A 25,532-nucleotide genomic window follows, 5' to 3' on the forward strand; every position below is an offset into this window, starting at 1 on the left:
CAGAGGCTGGATTCAAAAATCAAACTTATATCTGACCACAAAGGTCTGAAGTGCAGTAGCTCTGGACTGAACCAGAGTTTGAATTCAATTTCCACCGCCTTCTAGTTGTAAACCTTTCTCGGTTTCCACAGCTGTAAAACAGGGAAAACATCACCTTACTTAGCAGGGTTACTGTCAAGGCAATGAGCCATGGAGGTAAAATAGTATGTGCTCAATAAACTGTAACCAAGGCTTGAAAGAAAGGCGCGTACTGTACGCTACACCACGCAGCACGACTGGTGCGCCCAGAGCCCGGCGCCGGGACACAATACCTCCGGGGTGGACCCAGCTCTCCAGGCGGGGTGGCCTGGGCGCCCAAGAGAGCAATGCAACCCCGGGAGCCGCCGCCCGGCCCGGCCCGGCCCGCCCCTCCCCCGGGCCCGGCAGCTCCCATTTGCCCGTGCGGCGCGCTACGTACCCGGGGCCTCTGACCCGGCCTAGGCCTCCGCGGCTCGCCCCGTCTCAGAGGCGCTCGCTGGGTGACTCCCGGAGGGCAGGCGAGGCCTCAGGAGCGCGCGCACGCGGACCGGACGTCCGGCCAGCGGAAGGGGGCGGGACCGGGGAGAGGGGGCGGGACCGGGGGAGAGGAGAACCGGGAAAGCGCGCAGCCCTAGGGCGCTGGGCCGCTGGGGACCGCAGGGTTACTCCTCCCTCGGAGCCAAAGCCTTTCCAAGCTGGGGGAGAAAATCCGGCGAGTCCTAGCTTCGAATTCAGGACTGACCATCGCTAGCTGTGCAGCCTCTAAGCACATTCTACCTGCCAGGTCTTAAGAGCACTCTGTAGGCATTAATTATCTCATTGAATCCTCACAGTCCTTGAGGTATATACCGTCATCCCCGTTTTACACAAAAGGAAACTGACATTTAAAGGTTAATCCGTTTGCCCTCTCTTAAAATGTACGTCGGCCGCAGAGCTCATTCTGTCCATACAAGGCTAGTAAGTCACTTTAGCCTCTCACTCTCTCTCCTCTATCAAAGTGCAAATAATCGCTACTGTGCTGCTTGTTGAAAGAACTGGAAATACATAAAAGCATCTAATGGTGCCTCACATATAGTAGGTGGTCCTTAATTAACTCCTACCCTGCCTCCTTTCCCTCTCCCTTAACTGTACTTCTGCTTTCCGCTTCCTTTAAGGTAGGAATCTTGTCTATCTTCCCCACTAGTATCCTCAGTGCCTAGAACAGTGCCCAGCATAGTACGGATCCAATACACTGAAGGATAAAGTAATCCAACATCTTTCTCTGATCACTCCAGTCCCTGAAACCTTTCTCCTTGATATCAACAGCACTGGCTGACATCACCCAATAAATAGGATTGCGTCTCCTGATCAAAGGGACCATTTGGTCCAAACACCTGTCTAGATCATCTCTGCTACCTCTACTTGCACACGTCCAGTGTCAGCAAACTCACTGTCTTTCGAGACACATTCATGCTATCTTTGAAGTCCAGTCCTGGCAGTTAGAAAGTTTTTCCTTAGGTAGTAACTCTCCTAATTCTAATCCATAGAGTCATACTAAAACAATTCTAATTCCTATTCCATAGCACCAGATCTAATGGCCCAGTTCCCTTCCTGGACCAAACAACTTTCAGATAACCTCGATTTGTGGTTCTCCACCTTTTCCCTACTCCTGACACATCAGAGGGGTACTCAGACTCCCATCAGTAACCATGGCTGGCCATGGCAGTGATAGGAATAGGAAGATGCCTGCCCCTCCCCCAAGGTATAAAGCTCTTCCTGGGGCATATTGTTAGGAAACCCCTGCAAGATGATCCTGCTTTTCCCGGATTCTGCCTTACAGTATTGTGAGCTACTGATGTACAAGTGGGGGCTCTGTTTTCTAAGTAGGCATCCTTGTGGTCCAATCTGCCAACAGCAGATGCATCTCTGCTCTGGGATGATCCGGGAAGAAAGGCTGAAGGGCTGCTGCAGGTGCTTCAACCCAGGAACCTCCTCTGAACTGAAGCTCCACCTTTGCAGTTTTGAGGTGTTGCCATCAAGGGCTTTTTTGGCTCAAACACATAACCTCTGTTATTCGGGATGGCAATAATAAACTTTGAGCTGGCTCCGGCTGCATACACAATCTCACTTCATCCTGACAATTACCTGCATCTCAGTCACCCCTGTGTCCTTAGCATCTAGCATGATGGCTGGACTACAGAGTTGCATCAAGTTGTGTTTGGTGAACAACCTTCTGAGTCCAATAGAGATGACTCCTTTGACTCCTGGGTCTTTGACTCGCTTCTTAAAATTAAACTTACTTTCCATATGTTTATTTTAAATAAATATTAATATGCAATTAAATTTATACCATCCCTCACAAATATCATTAATATTTATCCTTTATTAAATAGCTTAAGAAAACTTTCCCAGCTGGGAGATAAAGTCCAAACTCTGAAGATAAGCCTAAAACTCAAGGCCTTCTGTAACCTGGCCCCTGATCACCTCTCCAGACATGTCTCACCATATGTTCCCCCCTGGGAAAGGCAAAGGAGGAAGGCAATTTAGTTACTACACCAGACTTTGTGTTAAAACACCAGGTTCAAGTCCAAACTCATCCTAAGTAGCAGTGAAACTTTGGACAAATCATGGCACTTCTTGTTGTCTGACTGTAAAACAGGAATAAAACCAGCCCTGCTGGGGCTTCCCTGGTGGCGCAGTGGTTAAGAATCCACCTGCCAATGCAGGGGACACGGGTTTGAGCCCTGGTCCGGGAAGATCCCACATTGACGCGGAGCACCTAAGCCCGTGCGCCACAACTACTGAGTCTGCGCTCTACAGCCCGCAAGCCACAACTACTGAAGCCCGCAAGCCACAACTACTGAAGCCTGCGCGCCTAGAGTCTGTGCTCCGCAGCAAGAGGAGCCACTGCAATGAGAAGCCCGCGCACCGCAACCAAGAGTAGCTTCTCCTCCCCACAACTAGAGAAAGCCCGTGCGCAGCAATGAAGACCCAACACAGCCAAAAATAAAATAAAATAAATTTATTTAAAAAAAAAAACCAGCCCTGCTCACTGCACAGGGTCAAACAAGACAATTGATGGTAGGGATCAAACGAGATAGTGTGTGAGTGCATTTTGTGGCAATTTTATGCACAAGTGGTCACTATACCGTGTGTTCCTGCCTCTGCCCCTCGTTTGTAACGTTTCTGCACCCTGAAGGCCTTATCACTTTGTTCTCACTATTCGTTCATTTACTCACTCATAAATGTAATCCAACAAATATTAATTGAGGGCCTACTGTGTGCTGGCCCAAGGGATACAGAGGTGAGGAAAATCCAGCCTGTTCTCTGTCTTCATAGAACACAGGGTCTTGTGGGGGAAAATGGTTGCAAATTGAATAACCACACAAACAAAAGTAAAACTGCAGCTTTGACTCCAGCTCAGGAGTGGGTCCACAGGGCCCCCAGAAACGATAATGATAATGCTTTCCTGCTTTCTCCAGGAAGCTCTTTCTAACAATGCTGCCCCAGAGATCTGCACCCCCTGCCCCACCCCTAACTTCAGTTAACTTATCTATCCAGCTCATTTAATCATACCCAGTCAGGCCTTGTTATTTTGTTTTCAAGTGCATCTGGTTTTCCCGATTTCTTTCTTTCTTTCCTTTTTTGGCTGCGAGCTTTCTCTAGTTGTGGCTAGCGGGAGCTACTCTTCGTTGTGGTGCGCGGGCTTCTCATTGCGGCGGCTTCTCTTGCTGTGGAGCACGGGCTCCAGGCGTGCGGGCTTCAGTAGTTGCGGTGCGTGGGCTCAGTAGTTGTGGCTCGCAGGCTCAGTAGTTGTGGCGCACGGGCTTAGTTGCTCCACAGGCATGTGGGATCTTCCCGGACCAGGGATCGAACCCGTGTCCCCTGCATTGGCGGGCGGATTCTTAACCACTGCGCCACCAGGGAAGCCCCTTCCCGATTTCACTGTAAGTGCCTTCTGGGCAGGGAATGCCTGGCACACTCCTTCTTAAATCCCACAGCACCAGGCAGAAGGCTGCACCCACTGTTCTCCAGGCTGGTGTGTCAGGGACTGTCACAGGGAGGAAGGATACCCTTCCTGAAAGTGAGCTCCAAGGGAGACAGGAAGCTGCCAGAGACCATCTCTCCATTCCTTACTTCCCAACTGAGCCCACCAGTCCTGTTCTTCAGAGGAGAAAAACTCTCTTCCTTACAACAGCCAGGCCTCTGCCCAGCATGAACTTTATCCAACAAAAATTTCATCATCTCTCTCCCCAGCTAAAAATCCTTCAGTGGCTCCCGAGTCTTCAGAATAAAGCCCTAACTCCTCAGCATGGCATCTGCATCCCTTCATGGTCTGACTCCTGGCTGCCTCTCTAGTCTCAACTTCCAAAATTCTCCTCATGCTCTAAGCCGGTCACATCATTCTCGTTGTGGTAACTCCAAAGCACCCAACTCCCAGAAAGCTGGACTTTCATACCTTCTGCCTAGAATGTCCACCCAGTTTGTCTGCTTCTGCTACCAAAACTCAGCTCAGCCATCTTTTCCTCCAGGAACCCTTTCCCCAGGTTAAGGGTTCCTCCTCTAGTCTGCTGCTGCATCCTGTAGCCCCTGCTGTCTTCTGCACTGTGTTCTGTCAGTCCGTACACCTAACAACTCACTTGTGGAGTGAACCAAGGGTGGGGACGGTGTTGTTCCATCCCTAATTGTCTAGCTCCTGCCATAGAGCCTAACATGTCATGAGTGCTCCAGGGCAATGGCTGAATAAATCATGAAGGCAACCTGGCTCACGCTCTGATATGCTGGGAGCACAGCAAGGGCCTGATCTGTGAGGGATATCATGAGAAAGTTTTTCTTTGATCACCAGTAGTATTGCTGGCTTTCTGGGAGGGGAAATAACTTACTGGGTATTGACTGTCCCAGACACTTTACTAAATGTTCTGTGTACGTTGCCTCATTTCACAGATGAGGACACTGAGGCTCAGAGAGGTTAAGGGACTTGTCTAAGGTGACATGTGAAGTCAGAGACAGAGCCAGGACTTAGAACCCAGGAAGTCAGACTCTGGAACTTACCGTCTTAACCAGTATATTCTACTGTCTCCAGTAACAACCAGGAAGGGATCATGGAGGTAGGTACACTAGCAGTAAATTCCAGAATCTGCAGACGTTTACAGACACGTCTCTCACCCACTCTCTGGGGCCTGCTGTACCTCACTACCCTTGTATAATGCTCCTACCAGAATGGGTGGGTAGGAAGAGCCGGCAGAGCTAGACAGGAAAATCCTGCCATTTTAGTGTGTTGAGGTGCTCAGAAAGCCGGCAATGTTTATCTTGGAAAAAAGGAGAATTTTAGGGAACTGGATTTAATTGAAAAATATGTAACAACAATCTAGAAGGACCCAGGATTATATGTTTCTACATAACTCCATAAGGCAGAACTTGGCCGATGTTCCACCATTGAGAGCTGTCTGAAAGTGGAAGGCTGTTATGGGGGAGTGGGGATGAACAGATATGAGAACTCTTGGAACCCTAAGAAAACATCCACAGACCCAGTTTAGGAATGCCTACGTTGTACTGCTTTGGGTGATCGTCCTGTACTCATGTGACTATAAACTCAAAAGTAAACTTAAGCACCAAAGTCACATGTGGCAATATTCAGTCATTAAGTGGTCATTAAAAAAAAAAGAAAACAACATGCCACGGAGCAACCAAGTCCGTGCGCAACAACTACTGAGCCTGTGCTCTAGAGCCCGTGAACCACAACTACTGAGCCTGCGAGCCACAACTACTGAAGCCCGTGCACCTAGAGCCCATGCTCCACAACAAGAGAAGACACCGCGATGAGAAGCCTGCACACCGCAATGAAGAGCAGCCCCCGCTCGCCGCAACTAGAGAAAGCCCGCGCACAGCAACAAAGACCCAATGCAACCAAAAATAATTAATTAATTAATTAATTTTAAAAAATTGCGTATACGAGACATTTAAAAAAAAATAAGTTTACTTGATTATTTATATTTTATTTTTGGCTGCGTTGGGTCTTCGCCGCGGTGCGCGGGCTTCTCATTGCAGTGGCTTCTCTTGCTGCAGAGCACGGGCTTTAGGTGTGCGGGCTTCTGTAGTTGTGGCTCACAGGCTCAGTAGTTGTGGTTCGCGGGCTCCAGAGCGCAGGCTCAGTAGTTGTGGCGCACGGGCTTAGCTGTCCGCGGCATGTGGGATCTTCCCGGACCAGGGCTCGAACCCGTGTCCCCTGCACTGGCAGGCGGATTCTTAACCACTGCACCACCAGGGAAGCCCCCTCAATTTCTTTTTAAAAACATAAAAATTAAAATTTTTATTATAGAACTATCACGAATCCTACAAAATCTAAGTGAAGATTCCAACTTGGATTCCAGAACTTTGGACTTGTACTTGCATTCTGAACTTGGTCACAACAGTCACATTGCCTGCCTACCTCCCAGAAAGGCTCTCCACTGAGCAAAAACTGCTCAGTTTGCAGTGAAATACAATGCAGACTGTCTTACTTAAGCTTCGAATTGCAAGAATGGCAGGGGCCACAGACACCAGCACCATCATCCTCTACAATCACTCTTCATCAGTCACGTTTCATTAGCCTTCGTTTAACCTCTACAAATCTGTGGGAAAAGAAAATATAGGGCTGGGAATTAGAATAACAGAAGTGGGTTCTGACCCAAGGTCTGCAACTAGGTATCACTGTGATTTTTTCTTTTGCAAGCACGATTTTCTTCAAGTCTCCTTCACAAAGTCACTTAGAAAAGTTAAATCCATCTAACACATGTAAGCCTTTATTATTATCTCTGACCTCCTCCCTTTGCCTTCATTGCATATAAGGCATCGCAGCAGTCTTGGCCCTGGAGAGATGAGTGTGGGTAACAGCTCTCAGCCTGAGAGGGTGTCTTTGCCTCCCAAAGTTAAATATAAATGATTGGGGGCTATCTGCTGCTTTGGATCATATTTACTTCTGCTCTTGCCACTGATATAAAAACCAAAAGTTGACTATATTTAGCTGTTTTATTTGTTTTGTTTCCCTGAGTCAGATGGGAACTATTTCTTCCTACTCTATTCCTCTTCCCACGTTGAGAGTTACCCAAAGGCAAAGATCATTTCCCTTTTTGGCCATTGGAGCTCTCTGATGATAAGAACTTGTCCTTCCCTCACCACCCACCATAACCCAACCTGAATGGGAAATCTCTAGGAATGGGACCCTTGTCTTTGGGCTTTGCTTCAAGGATCAGGTGCGATTGCTCAGTCACAGGAGTGAGACCCAAGGGAGTGGACCACTCAGTCAAGGGTAAAAATAGCTTAAGATGTCAAAATTACCTTCTAATAACTGATTTCCTTGGGTAGATGTATCAGACAATGGGACTTTTGTGGTGGTGAAAAATTCAGAGGGCATATGACAGATCCACATTTGTACACGATTTTGCCACTTATTAGCTATGTCATTGTGCAATTTACCGACCAATCTGGGCCACATTTCTTGTCTGTGAAAAACGGCAACAGTGCCCACATTCTAGGCTTGTTGACAGCATTAAATGAGATGTACTAAAAGCCTTACCACAGAGCCTGGCATGTAAGTGCTCATTAAGAGTAATTGTGAAGGGCTGCTGCGGAGAATGAAAGGGACTGTGTGTGTGGAAGAGCTTCAGTATCTTCCGGCCAATTAAGCAGCAAGGCCTGACAGAGCAGTCAGATGTCCTTGCTAAGGATCAGTGTTCCGCATATCACAATCCACCGCCTCTCAAGAGGCCTCGAGCTACCAACGACCGGGGGCTGCCCGGAGTCCCGAGTGAGGAAAGGCGGCCAGGAGCCAACCTGGCTTCTTGCAGTAAGGGCTCTTCAAGAAGGCCCTATGCATTTGGGCTCCCACTGGGGCACAGCCGCGGGCTTCAAGGCCTCTTACTTACCCGGGAATGGTAACAGTCCTTAACGGCAGCCAATAACGGCTCACCTGTGGCCCAGACGCTAGCAAGGGCGGGATGATGTCAAACCTTGGATTTTGGAACCCACGCCCCAAACCCTTGACCTGCATTGAACTACAATTCCCAGCATGCCACGCGGCCGCCCGGGTGGTGGAAAGTGGGCCTCGCCAACCTTGGGCCGTTCTTTCTTCCCGCGCGGCCGAACTCCCAGAACTTCCGGGTAGTGCTGGCTTCCCACCCACGACAGCCTCCCCTCTTGATTTCTGGGTATTGTAGTCCATCTTGTTCCGGTTTCCAGGGAATGACCTTCTCCTAGTTATGGATACCTTCGCCACAAAAACTACAAAACCCAGAATGTCGCGCAAGTTCCCCTCGTCCAATAGGAACCCCCCATGTAGCGAGGCGCGGAGGCCGGCTCTCGCAACTCAAGATGGCGGACGAGAGTGATACAGCAGTGAAGCCGCCGGTACCTCCGCTGCCGCAGATGATGGAAGGGAACGGAAACGGCCATGAGCATTGCAGCGATTGCGAGAACGAGGAGGACAACAGCTACAACCGGGGGTAACAAGATCCTCGGAGTCCAATTCCCATCCAGTCCCCCACAACCTGGGTCTCTGGGGTGCGGGGAAGTCATCGGGAGCTTAGTGTATTCCCACCCCCACCTTCTTATTGGCTGAGACATTGGAATCCTGCCTGGCGATTGGTTGCTGTCTTTGTCATGTATGAGGGGTGGGTGGTTAGTATATTAAGGCCCAGAGACATTCAATACTTTTATTATATACAAGTTCTTCTGTGTAATGTTCCACTCGTGTGGCTCAGGCGCGTCCGAGGAAAAGAGCATGTTGGACGATGGTCTTCAATGGCACAACACAGGTCAATCTAACAGTGCAGTTCAAAAGGAACGTTACTTATAAGGTGTTGTGTGAACAACGTGATTAGCAGTAAACGAATAATAAAACGTTTCACTGCAGTTCACCTTCAATGAGGAAATTCATCAGGCTATACCAACCATAATTATGTTGTAAAATATCACTACTAGAGAATCCCAAGATATAAACTCACCTTATAAACCCTGCGTAATTACTGTATGATAATGTTTGGATGTATACCGTGTCTGTTGCTCCAAATAATCCATATGTTTCCTGAACAGCACATAATTAGGTCTTCCAGTATCTTTGCTCTGTTAACTTTGCGAAGTAGCCTGGAGCTTCAAGAAATTGAGTGATGGTGCTTCCTTGGACAGTGTTTGGAAGTGGGTTTAATACTGCATCTCCTGTACTTGAGGGTCTTGCCTACTGGTAACTGTTTCTCGGGTAGAATAAATGCATCAGGCGTTTGAGTATTGAGCTTCCAAATCAGTGTTCAGTCTTGCAAGCCACACCCTATCATTTCTCTTTCGACATATTGTTGCAGTGGCTGGCGCTGACGCTCACTCTCCCTATCTATATTTACATATGTGTTTTCTAACGGAAAGTCATGAGAGACTGTTTTGGATGTATAACTTTGGCTGAGTCTTTGGTAGTCTGATTTTCATAGCCATCCTGTCATTTGCTGTATCTGTTGGTGGTAGTTCTGGAGGTAAAAGTAGAAGGTTGAGATCTTTGGATAAACTTTAAAGAGAAATTCTGCTACCTTAAGGCAGTGGGAGAACAAAGGATTATTTAAGTGGTTTATAAGTGGCTTGTGATGAATGCTTAGGTTAAAAGATCTAGCTTCATGTTCTTCAATCAGCTTTAAAAACCACAAGAAGAACGAAGGGGAAAAGGAAGCTTGTCAAATTTGGTTTTTATAGGACTGTGTTCTTTTGCACACAGATCTCATGTAATGAAAGCCTTGTTTTGAAGTGTGAGATTCCTGAGAAAGGAAGAGCTGAGAAAGAGGAAGTAGGAACAGGAAGGAGGGAAAGTGCAGCCCTTCTGAGTAGAGATTCCAGTCATATGTGAGAATTCTTGAATTCGAAATTCGTTTCAGAAGTGAAAGTACGGCTTCATCTTTGCTGTGCGTGTAGTTGCTTTTAGTTTTCAATGCTAAACTGTTTCCTTGACCAGTGTCTGTAGCTCGTTAATTGGTTTATAATCTATGAATCACTTTACAAGACTGTTTGGCAGAAACTTCTGTGTTTTATTTAAAGTACAACAAAGTGGTAACCTAAAAAAAAACCTTTGGAGGTGTGTTGTTGTTGTACATGGTTACGGTCTGGGTGAACAAATTCAGTTTTTTAGCAACCCGAATCTAGAGATCTGTATAAATAAGTTTGGAGGTGGCAGGTGAAAAACAGAGGACCCAGCCTGGAGGACAGAGTCTAATTCTGACACTTAGAATCTGGGATGGAGTCAACATTTTTCCATTAATTGTCAGAGGAGACAGTTTTGGGAAGAAGCTGTGTGGTATGATGGGAAAAGCATAGACTTTGGAATCATTCAAACCTGTGTTCAAAGCCTGGTTCTGAAACTTAATAGTCCTGTGACCTTGGGAAAGTTAACCTCCAGTTGTAAAGATTAAATGAGATAACATCTGAAGCAGCCTTCCCCCTTCCTTTTATTCTTCAAATCTTCCCTGTCCTCCTTCCCCCAGCTTGCCCCCCCATCACATACTGTATTTTTTTTGTAGCTTTTATCATGACAGTAGTTAAATAACATTCATGTCCTGTCCATGTCTTACCTACTGTGAGGTGTCTCAGAACAGGGATCCTGTCTTTGAGATGCCTGGCAGTTAGTGGGCGTTAATGAGTGTTTGCTGGATGAATGAATGACCAATGTTGAAGTTCGTAGCCTAGTGTTAGTGGAGCTTCATTTCTCCTTACTGAGGGGAAGGATGTCAGATTTTCTTACATGTACACTTTCTTTTCCCAAATAAGTCTCATAAGCCTTACTACAGTTTTTGTGAAATAATCCACAGATATCAAGGATCCTTCAATTTTTCATGGAAGTTTTCCACTGTTTTTTGGCTTCTTGAAATTTTTCTTGCCTTTACTTAATATTAGTTTAAATGTTTTCAAGAGTGATAAAAGAATTGAAGGGGAATATCTCCTTTTTATGCTAACAGTTCTAAAAGACAATATGCTATAAAAGTTAATGATAGTTCCAACTAACCCTGGTTCTCTTGGGCCTTTCAGGATGGGCTCAGTGCTTTACACTAATGAAGTGACATACGTTCATGCACTGGAATAATAGGAAATACAATTCTGCTAGTTCTTACATCCCTTCTTTGTGTAGACGTTTAGCTCTTGATTTTTTTAGTCGTGTGTTTCTTCCATAATTAAATATTTGGTGAGTATAAATTTCATGTATACATATAAGCACACATGTGCACATGCGTGCACATACAGTATATAGGTGTGTGTGTGTGTGTGTGTGTGTGTGTATCTGCCTGCAGTTTTTCTATCTGCTATTTTTTTTTTTAAAATCCACTCAACAGAGGAAAGAAAGGAGGATAGCATTCCACCCCCACCCTCTCCCCAGTAACTTGCCTGGCATAAGTTACCGTGAGCAATTGAGTGGAGAGTCAGATTAAGATCATCTTTATGCTTTATCCCCCTGCAGGTCATGATTCATCTATGGGTTTAATTTGCTTGTTTGGTTTTTCCCCTTTTTAAAAATTTTAAAATTTTTGTGTTTTTTTTTTTATTGGAGTATAGTTGCTTTACAATGTTGTGTTAGTTTCTGCTTCTTGTTTGTTTTTAGTGAGAGACATCGCTAAAGAATAAACCTTATCAGCTGGCAGTAGATTTTAATTGTGGGGTAACAAACAAAGTTTATCTGGGTGTTTTGGAAAGGGAAAACTTTTAGACTATTTTGTTTGTAGAATTAGTTCCTAGAATTTATTCTGCAGTGTCATCGATACCACTGAGGTGCTGGGAAGCCATGGATCAAGAATGCTTTGTTAAGGGATGTCTGTTTCCCATTCTGTTCTCTTACTCCATGGGGACAGGTTAATATGGGTTCTTAAAAGTTTTCCTCACTTCCTAATCATGAGATATTATCCTTTATGAAGAAACTTAAGAGAAAAGAAAGGTCTCTTTGAATGGAATTCCATAAAGCTATCCTTACTTGCTTCTGTTTTATTCTTCAGATTCTCCAGGAGTGGTTCTTTCCACATTTATTTGATGGCTTATAGCTGTATCTGGCTCTTAGAAGAAGAAATCTTTTCAGTTCCTTTTTCTTAATTTCTCTCTTCAGCTTTTGGTTTTTCAAAACTAGATCAAAGCAGAAATGAAAAGAGAAACCTCATCACTGATATCAAATAAGTGTTCTAATTTTATTTCCCAATTAAGTGGCAATTAAAAAGAAACTAATCAAGAGCTGCTTCAGAGAGAAGGGACTGGAGAGCAGAAGAAATGAAAAGTAAATGAGAGCCTATTTCAGGGAGACTGCTGTTCATGGCAAACCAGTTTTGCTGATTTTTCACATTGTTTAATGTGCTCACTCTAAAATTTCCCAGCTTTACTAAGTCTGCCATTAACCCTTTCCCTGCAGAGTCCATAAGTTTTGGGACCATAAATTTAGTAACTTTAGGAGGATGCTGCTTTAGCTCTTCCTCTTTAACCTTTTATCTGAAATCTCTGCCCTGCAAGCCTCTCTTCCAGTTCCCCAAGGATGGTGCTCTTGTGATTCTTGCATTTAAGGCACACAAAACACTATGTTCTCTCTTGAGAGCACCAAAACAAAAACGAAACTAATATTCTTCAACAGGGTTGGTACTTGCTTCAGAATTTTTTCTACTGCTGCTTTCTTCAAGAGGGAGCTAAGGAGGGTTCACTGTTGTTAAGTGTTCAATGAATGTTCTCAGTTGCTAGCATTACTGTGTGCTGGGCACTGTGCTAAGCCCTTTACATGGATTATCTCATGTAGACTTCACTTATAAAGACTGATTTAGCTTTTGTAATGAGGCTTGGGATTTGCAAATCCACCTCTCCCTTTGACACCCAGGAGGATCCATTCTGAACTTGCTGAATTTCTTTTCCCTACTACATTGACTCCTTCCTCCTGACTCTGCAGCAGTGTGAGTCCTGTCTTTGGAGGCATTCAATAACCCATGGACTTTCCCAAACTAGGGAGCCAGTTGGTGATGGAGGTGACTGGCCCCTTTAAACCGTCCTTCATAGACTGATATCTTTTTCAGAGTTCATTCCAGTATGTGAAATTGCTGCCAGCACTGAGTCACTGCTCTGAAAATTACTGAAAATGGTCTCTGAACAGCATTTGACTTGACCTAGGAGTTGCCAGGTTACAGTCTAGCTCACCAAACCAACCCAGAGTATGTAGAATTTACATTTCTGTCTCATTCCCATTGTAAACTACTTAGTGTAGCAGAGCTTTTGTGACCCCTAAAAAACAATTTTCCTTCATGACAGGAATTGGCTTGTTCACGCTCAAAACTCTGGCTAACTATCCCAGGGAGGGCAGAGGGTGGCAGTAAAAGCAGTCTTTTGTAATCCCTTCTCACAACCTGCTGTTCTTTTGACAGGCCTCCTGGGTACCTTGATGGCAGTAGTAGAGTGTTTTTATTTTTACAGTCATTTAGGACTCACAAGCAGTTTTTTATAAGAATAACTGATTGGTGGGAGTTTGCAAAGTTTGGGGGATTGCATTAAGTGATCCTGCAGCCGCAGCACGAGGATCAGCAGCTGATACTGATTGATGCCATGTGGTTTCCACCTGGGCCCCCTTGTAAATGCCATTGCATTCACCTGGCTTTGGGCCTTCTGAATACTGTATCAATAGGATTGCTAGTGAATCATACCTCATGAATAAATTGATTTGCAGAAGGGGAGTTCCCTGGTGGTCCAGTGGTTAGGACTTGGTGCGTTCACTGCTGTGACCCCGGGTTCAATCCCTGGTCCAGGAACTAAGATCCTGCAAGCCACTGGCATGGCCAAAAAAAAAAAAAAAAAAAAATTGATTTGCAGAAGGATTTCCTGATGTCTACAAGTGGAATCAAAAGGATGTTAGAGGCTAGGATTTATTAAGTTTCTCTGGAAATTTTGAATTTTAGCCTAAAAAAATTAACTTCCAGTTTGTAGGGGTAGAAAACAGGTAACCGAAAGTTGTAAATTTTATTTTCTGAACTCTTTTTTTCTTTTGATCTCATAATCAGAACTGAACCATGGTCTGTGTTTAAGACATCGGAACCATTCGAAGTGGTTAAAGTGGAGCTTTTTTGTTTTAACTCTTATAGAAATAGAACAGGTCCTAAGGAGGGAGAAGACAATGAATAAGAAAGTTGATCATTTAATAAGAAATTTGATAATTTAAAATCTCAAACAGTGGCTCAAAAGAGCACAGCATCACCACTGCTTTCATAGAACGTTAACACAGCTGTCCTATGGAAACACTGCTAAAGATGTTTTGCTGACCCTCTTTTGGGTTCTAGCTTTTCAGGGTTTTATTTTAGTCTGTTATGCCTGGAAAGCATCAGTCAAGCACGTATTTGTTGAACTCTCAACTGTGTGCTCAGCATAACTAGGGCTGCTGTGGGAAACAGCTGTGAAAGATACGGTCCCTATACCAGGAAAATTTTTATCTCATTGGGAAGCCAGGCAGCAACACATTATATATATAAAGTATTAAATTGTGTGGGAGATCATAATCTTAAAACAGATGGACATCAATGAGAATGAGAGCTGGAGTAGTCAGGGAGGCTTTCTGGATAAAACATGGCTCACTCTCCTCATTGCCTTTAATGTCTGCTCCTCTGATACGCAAAAATTTGTTTTAGGGCTTTCGAAGGTTCTCAGATAAATTCTCACAGGGAATGAGACTTCAGCGTTTGGGGAGGAATGGGCCAAGTGGTTAGATTGGTGACTTGTCCCTGGGTACTAGTTGGTTAGTTGATGCCTCACGTCCCTGGGCCTTGGTTTCCTCTTCTGTAAACAACAGGTTAAGCCAGACGGCCCTGAGATTCCTTCCAGCTCTGGTGATTTAGCTCCCAGGATAACAACTTTCTGTCCCTCAGCCACGCACCTTTGAGTGGATTTTGTTATCAGTAGGATTAAGAGGAGGCCTGTGTCATGGACCTGCACTGCTGCTGTCATCTGGAGGTTGGCTGCTCGAGCTGCTCCTCTGTCAGCCTGCCCTTCCCTCCCACCAGCACACACTCTGGTGCTGCATTCTATTTCTAGAAATAAGTACTGAAGTTCATTTTCCATCTCCTTCCTCAGCCCTGACTTTATTTTATTAATAATTATTTATATTTTATTTTTGGCAGCATTGCGTCTTCATTGCTGCACACAGGCTTTCTCTAGTTGTGGCTAGCGGGGGCTACTCTTCATTGTGGTGCGCAGGCTTCTCATCGCGGTGGCTTCTCTTGTTGCGGAGCACGGGCTCTAGGCGCGCGGGCTTCAGTAGTTGTGGCACGCGGGCTCAGTAGTTGTGGCTCGCGGGCTCTAGAGCACAGGCTTAGTAGTTGTGGCACACGGGCTTAGTTACTCCGCGACATGTGGGATCTTCCGGGACTAGGGCTCGAACCCGTGTCCCTGCATTGGCAGGCAGATGCTTAACCACTCCACCACCAGGGAAGTCCCCAGCCCTAACTTTATACCAGAGCATCCATAGGATTTCTTATATGTTTGAACTTAGAATATTTTGACCTTCATTTAAAAATGACATTTCTTGATTACTTTTCTTCTCTGTTCCTGGTTTGTCATTCTGCTCATTCATCCCATATTCGCTAGGTTGGTCGTTAATGACTTGAGTTGATCAACTTTACTTTAGAAGGTACATTTCAAAATTTTTATGTGAATTCCCATCTCCCTTTCCACTGCAGGCAGCCCCTCCCCCCCCCAAAAAAGGGGGCAAGTTTCACTAATTCTCTGCTCATTATTTTGGAACCAAATGAACCAAAGTTAGACTTTGATTTGCTGTATTCCAAGGTTCTGGCCAATCCCTTTGAAGTATGTTAAGGTGACTGGCAGGTTTAGAGAGATCTCTGAGAGATTTCTGTTTTAATTTGCGGAGTCCCAGCATGCCCAGGGATACTCACCCAGTGGGTATGGACTCCAGGTCCCTTTAAAAATGAAGCCAAATTCTTTTGAGAAGGACCAGCCTAGCTTTCGCGGGGTCCTTTGGTTTGCTTCTTCCCAAATCCAGATTGAGGCCATCCTGTGAAATGGTATTGGCTTCCTAAGATGCTTCCTAAAGACCTACTCTCAAGGCCTCTGAGCTTGGTTTCTTATGGATAATTAAAGGTATTATAATCACCTGGAGAGCTAACCCTACTGTGCTCCTTGGAAGTCTCTTCTCCGAGTCAGTTGTCTTCCTGTTTGGGTTGTTGACTGTCAAACCATGTTGAGCTCATAGTGTTCTCATGGATACGGCTCAATACCTGGTAGCTCAGTGACAGTGACTTTTTTTAAACTTTCCTTTGTTCTTCAGGTGTCTCCGTATTCTTGATGTACAAATTGAGACAGGATAGTTGCTCAGTAGCTGCATGTGCAAATTCAAGCCAATCCAAGGAAAATGAAAGTAGCTCTCTGGTTTTAGTTTGGGTCTTGGAGTTTGCTGGGCATTTGTATTAATAATGCATAAAACAGAACAAGAGTTCTACCCAAGGTCTGTCCACAAAAATGAGGTCCATAAAGAGATGGCTACACGGAAGTGGCTCCACTGAATAGCAAGAGCAAAGGCAGGAAGGGAGTTTTTGGTGATTTTGCCTATTTGTGAAGATGTCTACAGTCGGAGGAAGTAATTTCTTCTATTTTCCTGATGAGAAATTGTGTTTAGTAAGTATTCAGTTAGTAAATATGCAGCAGTTCTTTACTTTAACCTTTTTGATTCTTTTTTCCATAAAAACAGTTCTTACGGTAATTCATATACAGGGACCAGATAATTCATTCCATAAGCTGAAATGAATAAGGACTTATAAATTGTATCAGCAGTGGAATGCTGCTTTGTCTCCTACCATCAACCAGCTTTTTGTTTTTTTTAATTTATTTATTTTTGGCTGCGTTGGGTCTTCATTGCTGCACGCAGGTTTTCTCTAGTTGCCGTGAGCGGGGGCTACTCTTCGTTGTGGTGCGCGGGCTTCTCATTGCGGTGGCTTCTCTTGTTGCGGACCACGGGCTCTAGGCACGCGGGCTTCAGTAGTTGCAGCACGCAGGCTCAGTAGTTGTGGCACACGGGCTTAGTTGCTCTGTGGCATGTGAGATCTTCCTAGACCAGGGATCGAACCCGTGTCCCCTGTATTGGCAGGTGGATTCTTAACCACTGCGCCACCAGGGAAGTCCCCATCAACCAGCTTTTAAACCTTATAATGCTGCATACAATCCGGAGACTGAAGTGAGAATGTCTCTGGAATCAGAAAACCACACAGGGTTGTCATAGGCTGCGAACAGGCCTGTGCACAATAACAAAATTGAGATAATAAGAGGAAAGCTTTATCTTCAGTCTGTAAATGGCTTTATGGTTCCTATTCTTTGCCATGGCCTTGGGGGTTTTGCTGAGCATCTGGTTTTAAGGCGTTTACCTTATTCCCCCTCTGAATGTTACTGGTCTTCCTTCCGTGTTATGCCTTCTGTGTCCCATTAATATGGTATCCAGGAGGTGCACTTTCATCTGGATGTCAGAACCTTACACTTCGACCAAAGTCAGGACCTTACTTGCTCTCCCTGACTTTAGTCTTTCTGCAACAGGGGCCTGGTGAGAGGCCTGGCCTCACGGGTGCAGGCACAGTTATTCCCGAGCAGGGGAAGTAAGGGTGGATGAGCTAGATGGGAACTGAATGTGATGGGCCGAGGGGAAAGCGGGGCTTGATGCCTTCCAGAATAAGAAGCTGCTGTCACTGTAGGCTTTCAAGCGTGGGAGGGACTCATGGAAAGCCATTTTCACAGAGGTGCGTCCCACTGCTATGTAGAGTTTAGGAGGAGGCAGAGAAGTTGTGATGTCAGGGAGATCCAGGAAAGGCTGGAGATAACTTTAGTCCAAGTGCAAGGTTGTGAAGTCTGGATGCAAGCACTCCTAACCAGGACTAGGACAAGAGAAATCTGAGGACATTCTGCAACGGGAAATAGCAGCACGTTGCCTTCTCCCTATACAGTACCACGTGCTATGAGATGATAATTAATATTCATAATAACTCCAAGGCACTTTAAGACCATGAAGCCTTTCTGAATTATAAAATAAAGCTTAAATGATACTTACCATATGGTATGTAAAATGTATTTTATACTGTTTGAATTCTTTGAAAAATTGATTATCTAGACTGTACAGCTAAAATAAAACCCTGCACTTAGCTGATTCTATAGATTAGGGTTCACTGTACCCTTGCGTTCAACTCCTAATTTAGACTTTTTAATGGAAGATTTCCAGGGAGGATGGCAGAGTGATAGTCCGGCATTACTCCCAGTCTGACAATGCCCAAATCAATTTAGACATGGCAAAAACCAACTACAACAGTAAATTAAGGGGCTTCCCTGGTGGCGCAGTGGTTAAGAATCCGCCTGCCAATGCAGGGGACACGGGTTCAAGCCCTGGTCCGGGAAGATCCCACATGCCGCGGAACAACTAAGCCCGTGCGCCACAACTACTGAGCCTGTGCTCTAGAGCCCATGAGCCGCGACTACTGAAGACCGCGCGCCTAGAGCCGGTGCTCTGCAACAAGAGAAGCCACCGCAATGAGAAGCACGCGCACTGCAATGAAGAGTAGCCCCCGCTCACTACAACTAGAGAAAGCCCACACACAGCAACGGAGACCCAACACAGCCATAAATACGTACATACATACATACATACATACATACATACATAAATCTATTAAAAAACCAGTAATTAGGAAAGCAACCTGCAAGCTGAACCTTAAAATTCATCAATAAAATGAAGGAAACCCAGAATCAAAACTATTATCCTAAAATCAACAGGAATTGGGAGAAAACATTTGGGAGCGAATGAATGGAAAATGTTAGCAAAACCCAGTATAATATGTGATTTGTGTCTCAAAAATATTGAGAGACAATACAGAAAACGATAATGAGAGCCCGTAGGAAACTGTTAAATGTGGCTAAGAAACTGTTTTTGCTGCCTTCATCGGGTGAGTCACGCAGAGGGAAAGCAGCATGAGAAACCCCCATTCCTGTGGTTCACAGGCACACACGTTTCATGTAAATCTCTTCTTAGCAGGGGTGGCTGGGTGTTCATTGTTGTTGTTTTCCCAGGATTCCTAGTGCTGGGTTTTGCCGGTGGTGATCACCCAGTCTGAGCCGGCTGGTAGTTGTTCTCAGTCCTACAGGCCTGATTTAGGCATTTCTCGTGAGCGTTTGGCTATTTTGGACACAGATCACAGCAACATTAAACTGCCTTTTTCCTTGTTCCTTCCTCCCTTTCCAATACTGCCTTGTGCTTTAGGTCCAGATGGGGCAACTCAGAAAACCTAATGCATCGGGAGGGTGGGAGTGGAAGTGAGGGAGAGTTTCCAAAAGACTACTTTGGGCTGTCATCCCTTTAAATTCCAGGCTCTAAGGAAGTGTTGGTGGTATGAATGCCCTGTTAACAATTATCATTTGCCTTTGCTGCCAGCAACCTGGCAATCTAAAGAAAATAACCATTGGAATTCCCTGACTGTCCAGTGGTTAGGACTCCACGCTTTCACTGTTGTGGGCCCGGGTTTGATCCCTGCGGGGAACTAGGATCCCGCAAGCCATGCGGCGCGGCCAAAAAAGAAAGAAAATAAACCGCATAAAATAAAAACAAGAACAGAAAAGGTCCTTTCAAACAAATAGGCCATCCCTTGCACATCGCTCCCTCCCTGGGCTCTGGTGGGAGTGGAGAGGAGAACTGTGTCTGCTGGTGTCCTCCAAATGCCCCTTCTGGGGCCTGAATTCTCTGGTCTGCTTCTGAAGCCAACAGGCTTGATTAAGGAGGGTCTGGCTCTACAGAAAGCTCTTTGTCAGTGTAGCTCAAAACAGATGATTTTTTAAAAACCCTGCATCAGTATTTACTTTGTCTTACAGTGGTTTGAGTCCAGCCAATGACACTGGAGCCAAAAAGAAGAAAAAGAAACAAAAAAAGAAGAAAGAGAAAGGCAGTGAGACAGATTCAGCCCAGGATCAGCCTGTGAAGGTAACAAGGAGGCTCTGTTTTCTGGTGACAGAGTCGCTTTTTCATATGAGAGGGTGTTGGGGTAAATGTATAGGAACAGTGTAGATCGACAGTCTCCGCTGGTATTACTTCGAGAGGGAGGAGTTGGATCCCTCTGCTGCCCTCTGCTGCCCTAGACCTAGGTGATGAAACTGCTATCCTACCTTAAAAGGCACAGCACGTTAGACATGGACTCCCAAGCGTGGTGCCCCCTCAGAATTTATAGGTGTGCGTACCTGCATGGGGTGTTGTGCTACGTGCCATAGAGTGATTCCCTTGTGACAGCCCCTGTGGCCTAGAGCAGTGGTTCTCGGCCTCTTCTGTCTTCAGTGCCCACCACTATGAGAATGAAAGGCCTGTTCCTATTAAGGCAGACCTTTATGTATTGAAAGCATTCTGTTGATGCTATAGTTATTGTAATGAGAACTGAGACTCCTACAGAGCCCATTTCTGAGTTCCATAGTTGAGAACCACTGGCCTAGAGCTTACATCTGAGACTGACACACCGACACAAAACCCAGAAGTATGGGTAAGGATTGTTTTGTTTCTTAAATAAAGCCACATTAAAAAAAGAAAACCTTTTATTTCAGGTAAGTGCTGTCCTCTTCAAAGTAGGCCCTGGAGGAAGCTCAAAACATATCCATAATTCTTTTAGAATTGCCTCAGTTTACAAGCCTCACAAGAAATCCAGTCTTATTCTAGTATACCCACCCCTTGCTTTATGCCTCGAAAGTCATACTCCAACTTGAATCTCCTACCTTACTGAGATATGGCTTCAAGTAATTTTTTTGATATTTTCAATACCAAACCCACTGTGAAAAAAAAAATACTACCATTATTGACCACCATGCTGGCCAGCTAGGTTCTTGCCAGGCACATCGTTTAAATTAACCCCAACCTTCAACTTCTCTACAAGGTAGGTGGGGGGTCTTCCCATTTTAAAGACGAGAGGAGGTGGTTTACCCAGGTCTTTCAGTCAGGAATCCTAGCCCAAGCCCATGCTTTGGCTTTAGGGATTCTTGTTTGTTTCTTTGTTTGTCTGGGGGTGGGTTTTTGGATGACTCCAGGGGGGTTTGAACTCAAACCTTTATCAAAATGGTTCACTTTGAAATTAGAAAATCTCAACAAAACACCATTTATATAGCCGTTCTGTTTTTCTCTTTATGAGAGTGTTGGAATACATCGTAAAGAATTTAGAAAAAAACATAGCAAGAAGAAGAAAATGAAAATCATTTCTAGTTCTACCTCCCAGGAATAAGCAATATAAATATGTTGGTTTATATTCTCCCTTTCCTTCACAATTTAAATGAAAAAAAGATGTAGGAAAGTGAAAGTATTAGAAGTTATGGGTATTTGTATAATCTTAAGCTGGACATAAGATCCAGAAGCCATAAAAGAAAAAGTGACAAATATCAAACTTCTCTGTAAAAGTCAAAAGGTAAACAACAAACTGGGCAAATACTTGCAATACATGAATCAGTAAATTTAAGATAATGAAATGAGTAGGCCATTCACAAAGAAAAAAATAAAGGTTTTTATATGAAAAGATGGTTAAATTTGCAATGAAAATTAAAGCAACATTTTTTTTTTTCCCCTAGATTGACAGAGATTAAGATTTGGTAAATCTGATGATGAGGGTCTTGAGAAACACGCTCCCATACACTGTTCACTGGGTTAATTGATATTCTCTTTTTAGAGAGTAAGTTGACAGTATATATAATCTCAAACGTGCATCTCCTTTTACCCAGCAAGCCTCCTTTCTTAAACTTTATCCGGCAGAAATACGTATTCAGTGAGCAAAAATAGATGTAGAAGAAAGTTCATTGCAGCATTGTCTGTAAAACTGAAGACCAAAATGCCATTGGTAGGGGGTTGGCCAGATATATTGTAGTCTGTGCACGCAGGGGATTCAGTTATTGGAATGGGCAGGTCCATGTGACTGCGTGGAACGGTCTCTAAGACATAGTGTTTAAAGAAGAACAGTCAGTAAAATAATACTGTACGATCCAATTTGAGTTTTTGAAAATTGTGTGTGTGTTTGGAACTTGCATGCAAAAAAGTCTGAAATTATATTTGCCTCTTCTCACCCTACCTCCCAAATTTAAGACTGTTGATGACAAGGATTATATTTGAGGGATGGGACTGTTGGGTTTTTTATCTTCTGTGTGTTTTTACATTTCCGCATTGTTTGAAATTTTACACTGAGCCATGTTTTGCCATCAACCATCGTAAGACTAAGAAGAGGAGAAGCCCTGTAGGAAGCACCTCCCTCTCATACTGCTCATCGTCAACCGCTCTTTCTCCACTTGTCCTACAACAGCTGACCTCTGAGGAGCCACACCCCTTCTTTGAGTTGTACCCCCTTAACTCTTGGACTTGAATGAATCAAAAGTGTTTATTAATATAATGGGCCTTTTCTCTCCCCAACTTTGTCTTGTTCAGATGAACTCTTTGCCAGCAGAGAGGATCCAGGAAATACAGAAGGCCATTGAACTTTTTTCAGTAGGTCAGGGACCTGCAAAAACCATGGAGGAGGCTAGCAAGCGAAGCTACCAGTTCTGGGACACGCAGCCCGTCCCCAAACTGGGTATGTATTTGCTTTCTTCCCCAGGCAAAGGCAAAGGCAAAGGCAAGGGCAAGGGCGAGGGATGTGCCTTAGCCATGCTGAGGGTTCTATGCTGGATTTGTGAGGGAGGACGAGAGAGTTCTGTTGTTCCTTGGTGGTAGTTTTTAGAGGATGGTCTTTACAGTGCAGTTCAGAAAAGACTGTTGTTCAGGGACCTTATCGTTTCACAGTAACACATATTGAGAACAAATAATGGTCCTTTTAGTCCATCATCATCCAGTATAAATCTACAGAGAAAAACAGGGCATTGGCACATGATGAGTGGGGATATGTGCTCATGGACCTGTCTTCCTACATAGATTTTATGGAGAGACTTGTTTATCTGGGCAAGTGTTTAATCTGGAGTGGGCCAGTCCCCAGCCTCTTCCCCTTGTCTCAGACAGTGCGTGCTTAATAGATGCAAAATAATTTGACATTTTGCCTAACAGTGATAGTTTAATTCCACCTGGAATACCATATGCAGGTTTGGTCGGCACCTCTTTAAAAAGCTATGATGAACTCTCAAAGGGGTGGGGCAGGCAGAAAATAAAAGGATTCCAGAAGAGACTGGTTGTAGCAGAGTTAGAGATGCCTGCTGAGACTGAGTCACAGCTCACCTTGACGGCTGACTTCAGAGGGTGTTATTGACAAAGTTTTTGCAGTGGGTTGCATCATGCTCCTGGACCCATTGATAGCCCAGTTCCTATTTTCTATGTGACTGGGAAAGTAGGTATGTTGAAAAAAATGTGTGTTAACAACAAACATGAGTGACCTTCAGGCTGTCCATGTCCATGCTCCCCTCCAGTGACACAGTGAGATTTGACTATGTTTAGTGGGGAGGAGGGGGGCGAGGGCAGAATGAAAGCCTGGTGAGGGGAGAGGGGCAACTGTGCCCAAGGAGAGTTGTCTACTCCAGAGTTTGCTCCTCCGGCCAGCAGGATGGACATTGCTTAAGAGCTTGTAGAAATGCAGAATCTCAAGCCCCAGACCTGCAGAATCAGAACGTGCAGGGGATTTGTGTCCACTTTGAAAGTTTGAAAAGCTCTGCTCTGGAGCAGATGCAGTTTGTAGACAGCTTAGTCACAATCCAGAAGCAAGCTGAGACGTGCCCCCCAGAGGGTGCAAAGCAAAGCAGTGCCTGGATGGTTGTGAGTCATGAATCAGCAGCAGGCACTGTTCTAGAACCCTGCCCTCACCCATCCACCAGGTCTGTTGAGCTGCCCAGGTCAGCCAGGTCCCAGGCCGCTGGCTAAGCCCTCCAGCAAGGCTTTGGGTCACAGTAATACTATTCTTAGGGTATTACAAATACGGGCCCCAGTGACCACTCCCCCACGAAGCAGCAGGAAGAATCAAGAGCCACACGTTCCACCTCTGAGTGAATTGCACGAAGAGGCAGTCCGGGGTGGGGGGCTGCTGTGCATCTTGGCTGTTTTCAGATGGGGTTTTGGTTTGATTTTATTTTTCATTAAGAATTTGCAAATGGGTGACTTTGCTCCATTCTTCATAGACATGGAACCTGGTGAAGAGGCCAGTTGGGATTAATGGGCTTCTCTTCTGCTTCTCTTCTGCTTCTTTCTCAAAGCTCATTTACTCTTTGTTGTTTGCCTCAGTTTCTCCACCTGTATGTAGACAGTGCTCCTGTTTTGCTCTCAGCTCGTGAAAAAGCCACACTATTGCTCACAGGGACCTAGATGGCCTCGGGAAGGTTGAATGAGGCTGTTTTGTTTCTTCTCGATATGCCTTCTGGGCAGTGTGGTGTGGGGCTCTGTGGAAGAGTGATCACTCCGAGCTTCTGGCCAGTCTGCCTTTCAGGTCCACGGTCAGTCAGGTCCAAATAAAGGATTCCTTTGTGTCTGTGAGTCAGCCCATAGAAAGTACCACATTATAGGCATCAGCTGGTCCACGTGGCTGAGGTGTCACCCCAGTTCTGCTTCTGACTGTTCTTAGGGTAGAGTGATTTATAGCTTCTTGCTTTAATTTTTTCCACTTAAATGGGGGCTAATAATTGTGAGACTCAAGCATATCAAGTATACTGTGTTTGCAGCACTCCCCAACTTGAGGCAAGAGTTAGATTGTATTCCACTCAAAAGACTTAGAATTCTTTAGAAGTTTAAAATCATCTGGGACTTCCCTGGTGGCGCAGTGGTTAAGAGTCCTCCTGCCAATGCAGGGGACACGGGTTCAAGCCCTGGTCCGGGAAGATCCCACATGCCGCGGAGCAGCTAAGCCCGTGCGCCACAACTACTGAGCCTGTGCTCCAGAGCCCACGAGCCACAACTACTGAGCCCGCGTGCCACAACTACTGAAGCCTGTGTGCCTAGAGCCCATGCTCCACAGCAAGAGAAGCCACCGCAATGAGAAGCCCGCGCACCGCAACGAAGAGTAACCCCTGCTGTCTGCAACTGGAGAATGCCTGCACGTAGCAACGAAGACCCATCGCAGCCACAAATAAATAAATAAATGTATTTAAAAAAAAATCATCCTAAGTTCACCATTGAAAGGCCTGTAAACAGCCAGTGTCTTCAGCTGTGTAACAGTTCTTTGTGCTCCCAGATCAACTTTTGATCTCCCTTTTCAGACCATGTCCTTCTCCTTTTTCAGTCACCCCTTTTCCTACGCTAGTGGGGGGGTGAGGAATCCTTTTACTTTGCCTGACCTTAGTGGGGTGGAATCTGGCTGCTGTTAGATTAGTTTAAAAAGTAACTCTCCCGAAGAAAGGGAGAAGGCGGACTCGTACTTGGTTGCCCCAGGCCCTGAGAGAGGAGCTTCCCCACTTTGTCCCTTGTCCTACTCGTTTGGCTTAAGGTCTCCCAGATCTCACGTTCTTTTCTCCCAAGTCCTTCACAGGTGCACTGTGGCGCTTAGTTTTGGATCTCGGGTGTCCGCAGGCAGAGAGAGAATTTGGGGGTAGAGTGTACAGAAAGAAACCCGTTGAAAGTCCAG

At 45.2% G+C, this 25,532-nt stretch overlaps 2 protein-coding genes across 6 annotated transcripts in view; one reads left to right on the top strand and one right to left on the bottom strand.

Moving 5' to 3' along the window:
• Positions 1-8,022, bottom strand: part of DCAKD (dephospho-CoA kinase domain containing) — a 32,001-nt gene extending 23,979 nt beyond the window's left edge. Inside the window, exons 1-2 of one of the 5 annotated variants that reach the window (XM_082372328.1) lie at positions 7,902-8,022; positions 6,498-6,608 (exon numbers count right to left, since the gene is read on the bottom strand). The gene's annotated coding sequence lies outside the window, so the exon portion shown is untranslated. Of the gene's footprint in view, positions 1-457; positions 595-6,497; positions 6,622-7,901 lie in introns of those variants that run through there. The other 4 variants (XM_082372329.1, XM_082372326.1, XM_082372327.1 and 1 more) reach the window with 4 other exon arrangements.
• A 288-nt stretch (positions 8,023-8,310) lies between these two features.
• The window catches only part of NMT1 (N-myristoyltransferase 1), a 33,348-nt gene continuing 16,126 nt past the window's right edge, over positions 8,311-25,532 (top strand). The window contains exons 1-3 of the mRNA XM_082372315.1: positions 8,311-8,477; positions 19,858-19,966; positions 22,427-22,571. Coding sequence (XP_082228441.1) covers positions 8,347-8,477; positions 19,858-19,966; positions 22,427-22,571 — 385 coding nt within the window. The 5' untranslated portion in view covers positions 8,311-8,346. The remainder of the gene's footprint in view (positions 8,478-19,857; positions 19,967-22,426; positions 22,572-25,532) is intronic.

Source organism: Balaenoptera borealis (assembly GCF_965194805.1).
Source record: "Balaenoptera borealis genome assembly, chromosome: 20".
NCBI lineage: Eukaryota > Metazoa > Chordata > Mammalia > Artiodactyla > Balaenopteridae > Balaenoptera > Balaenoptera borealis.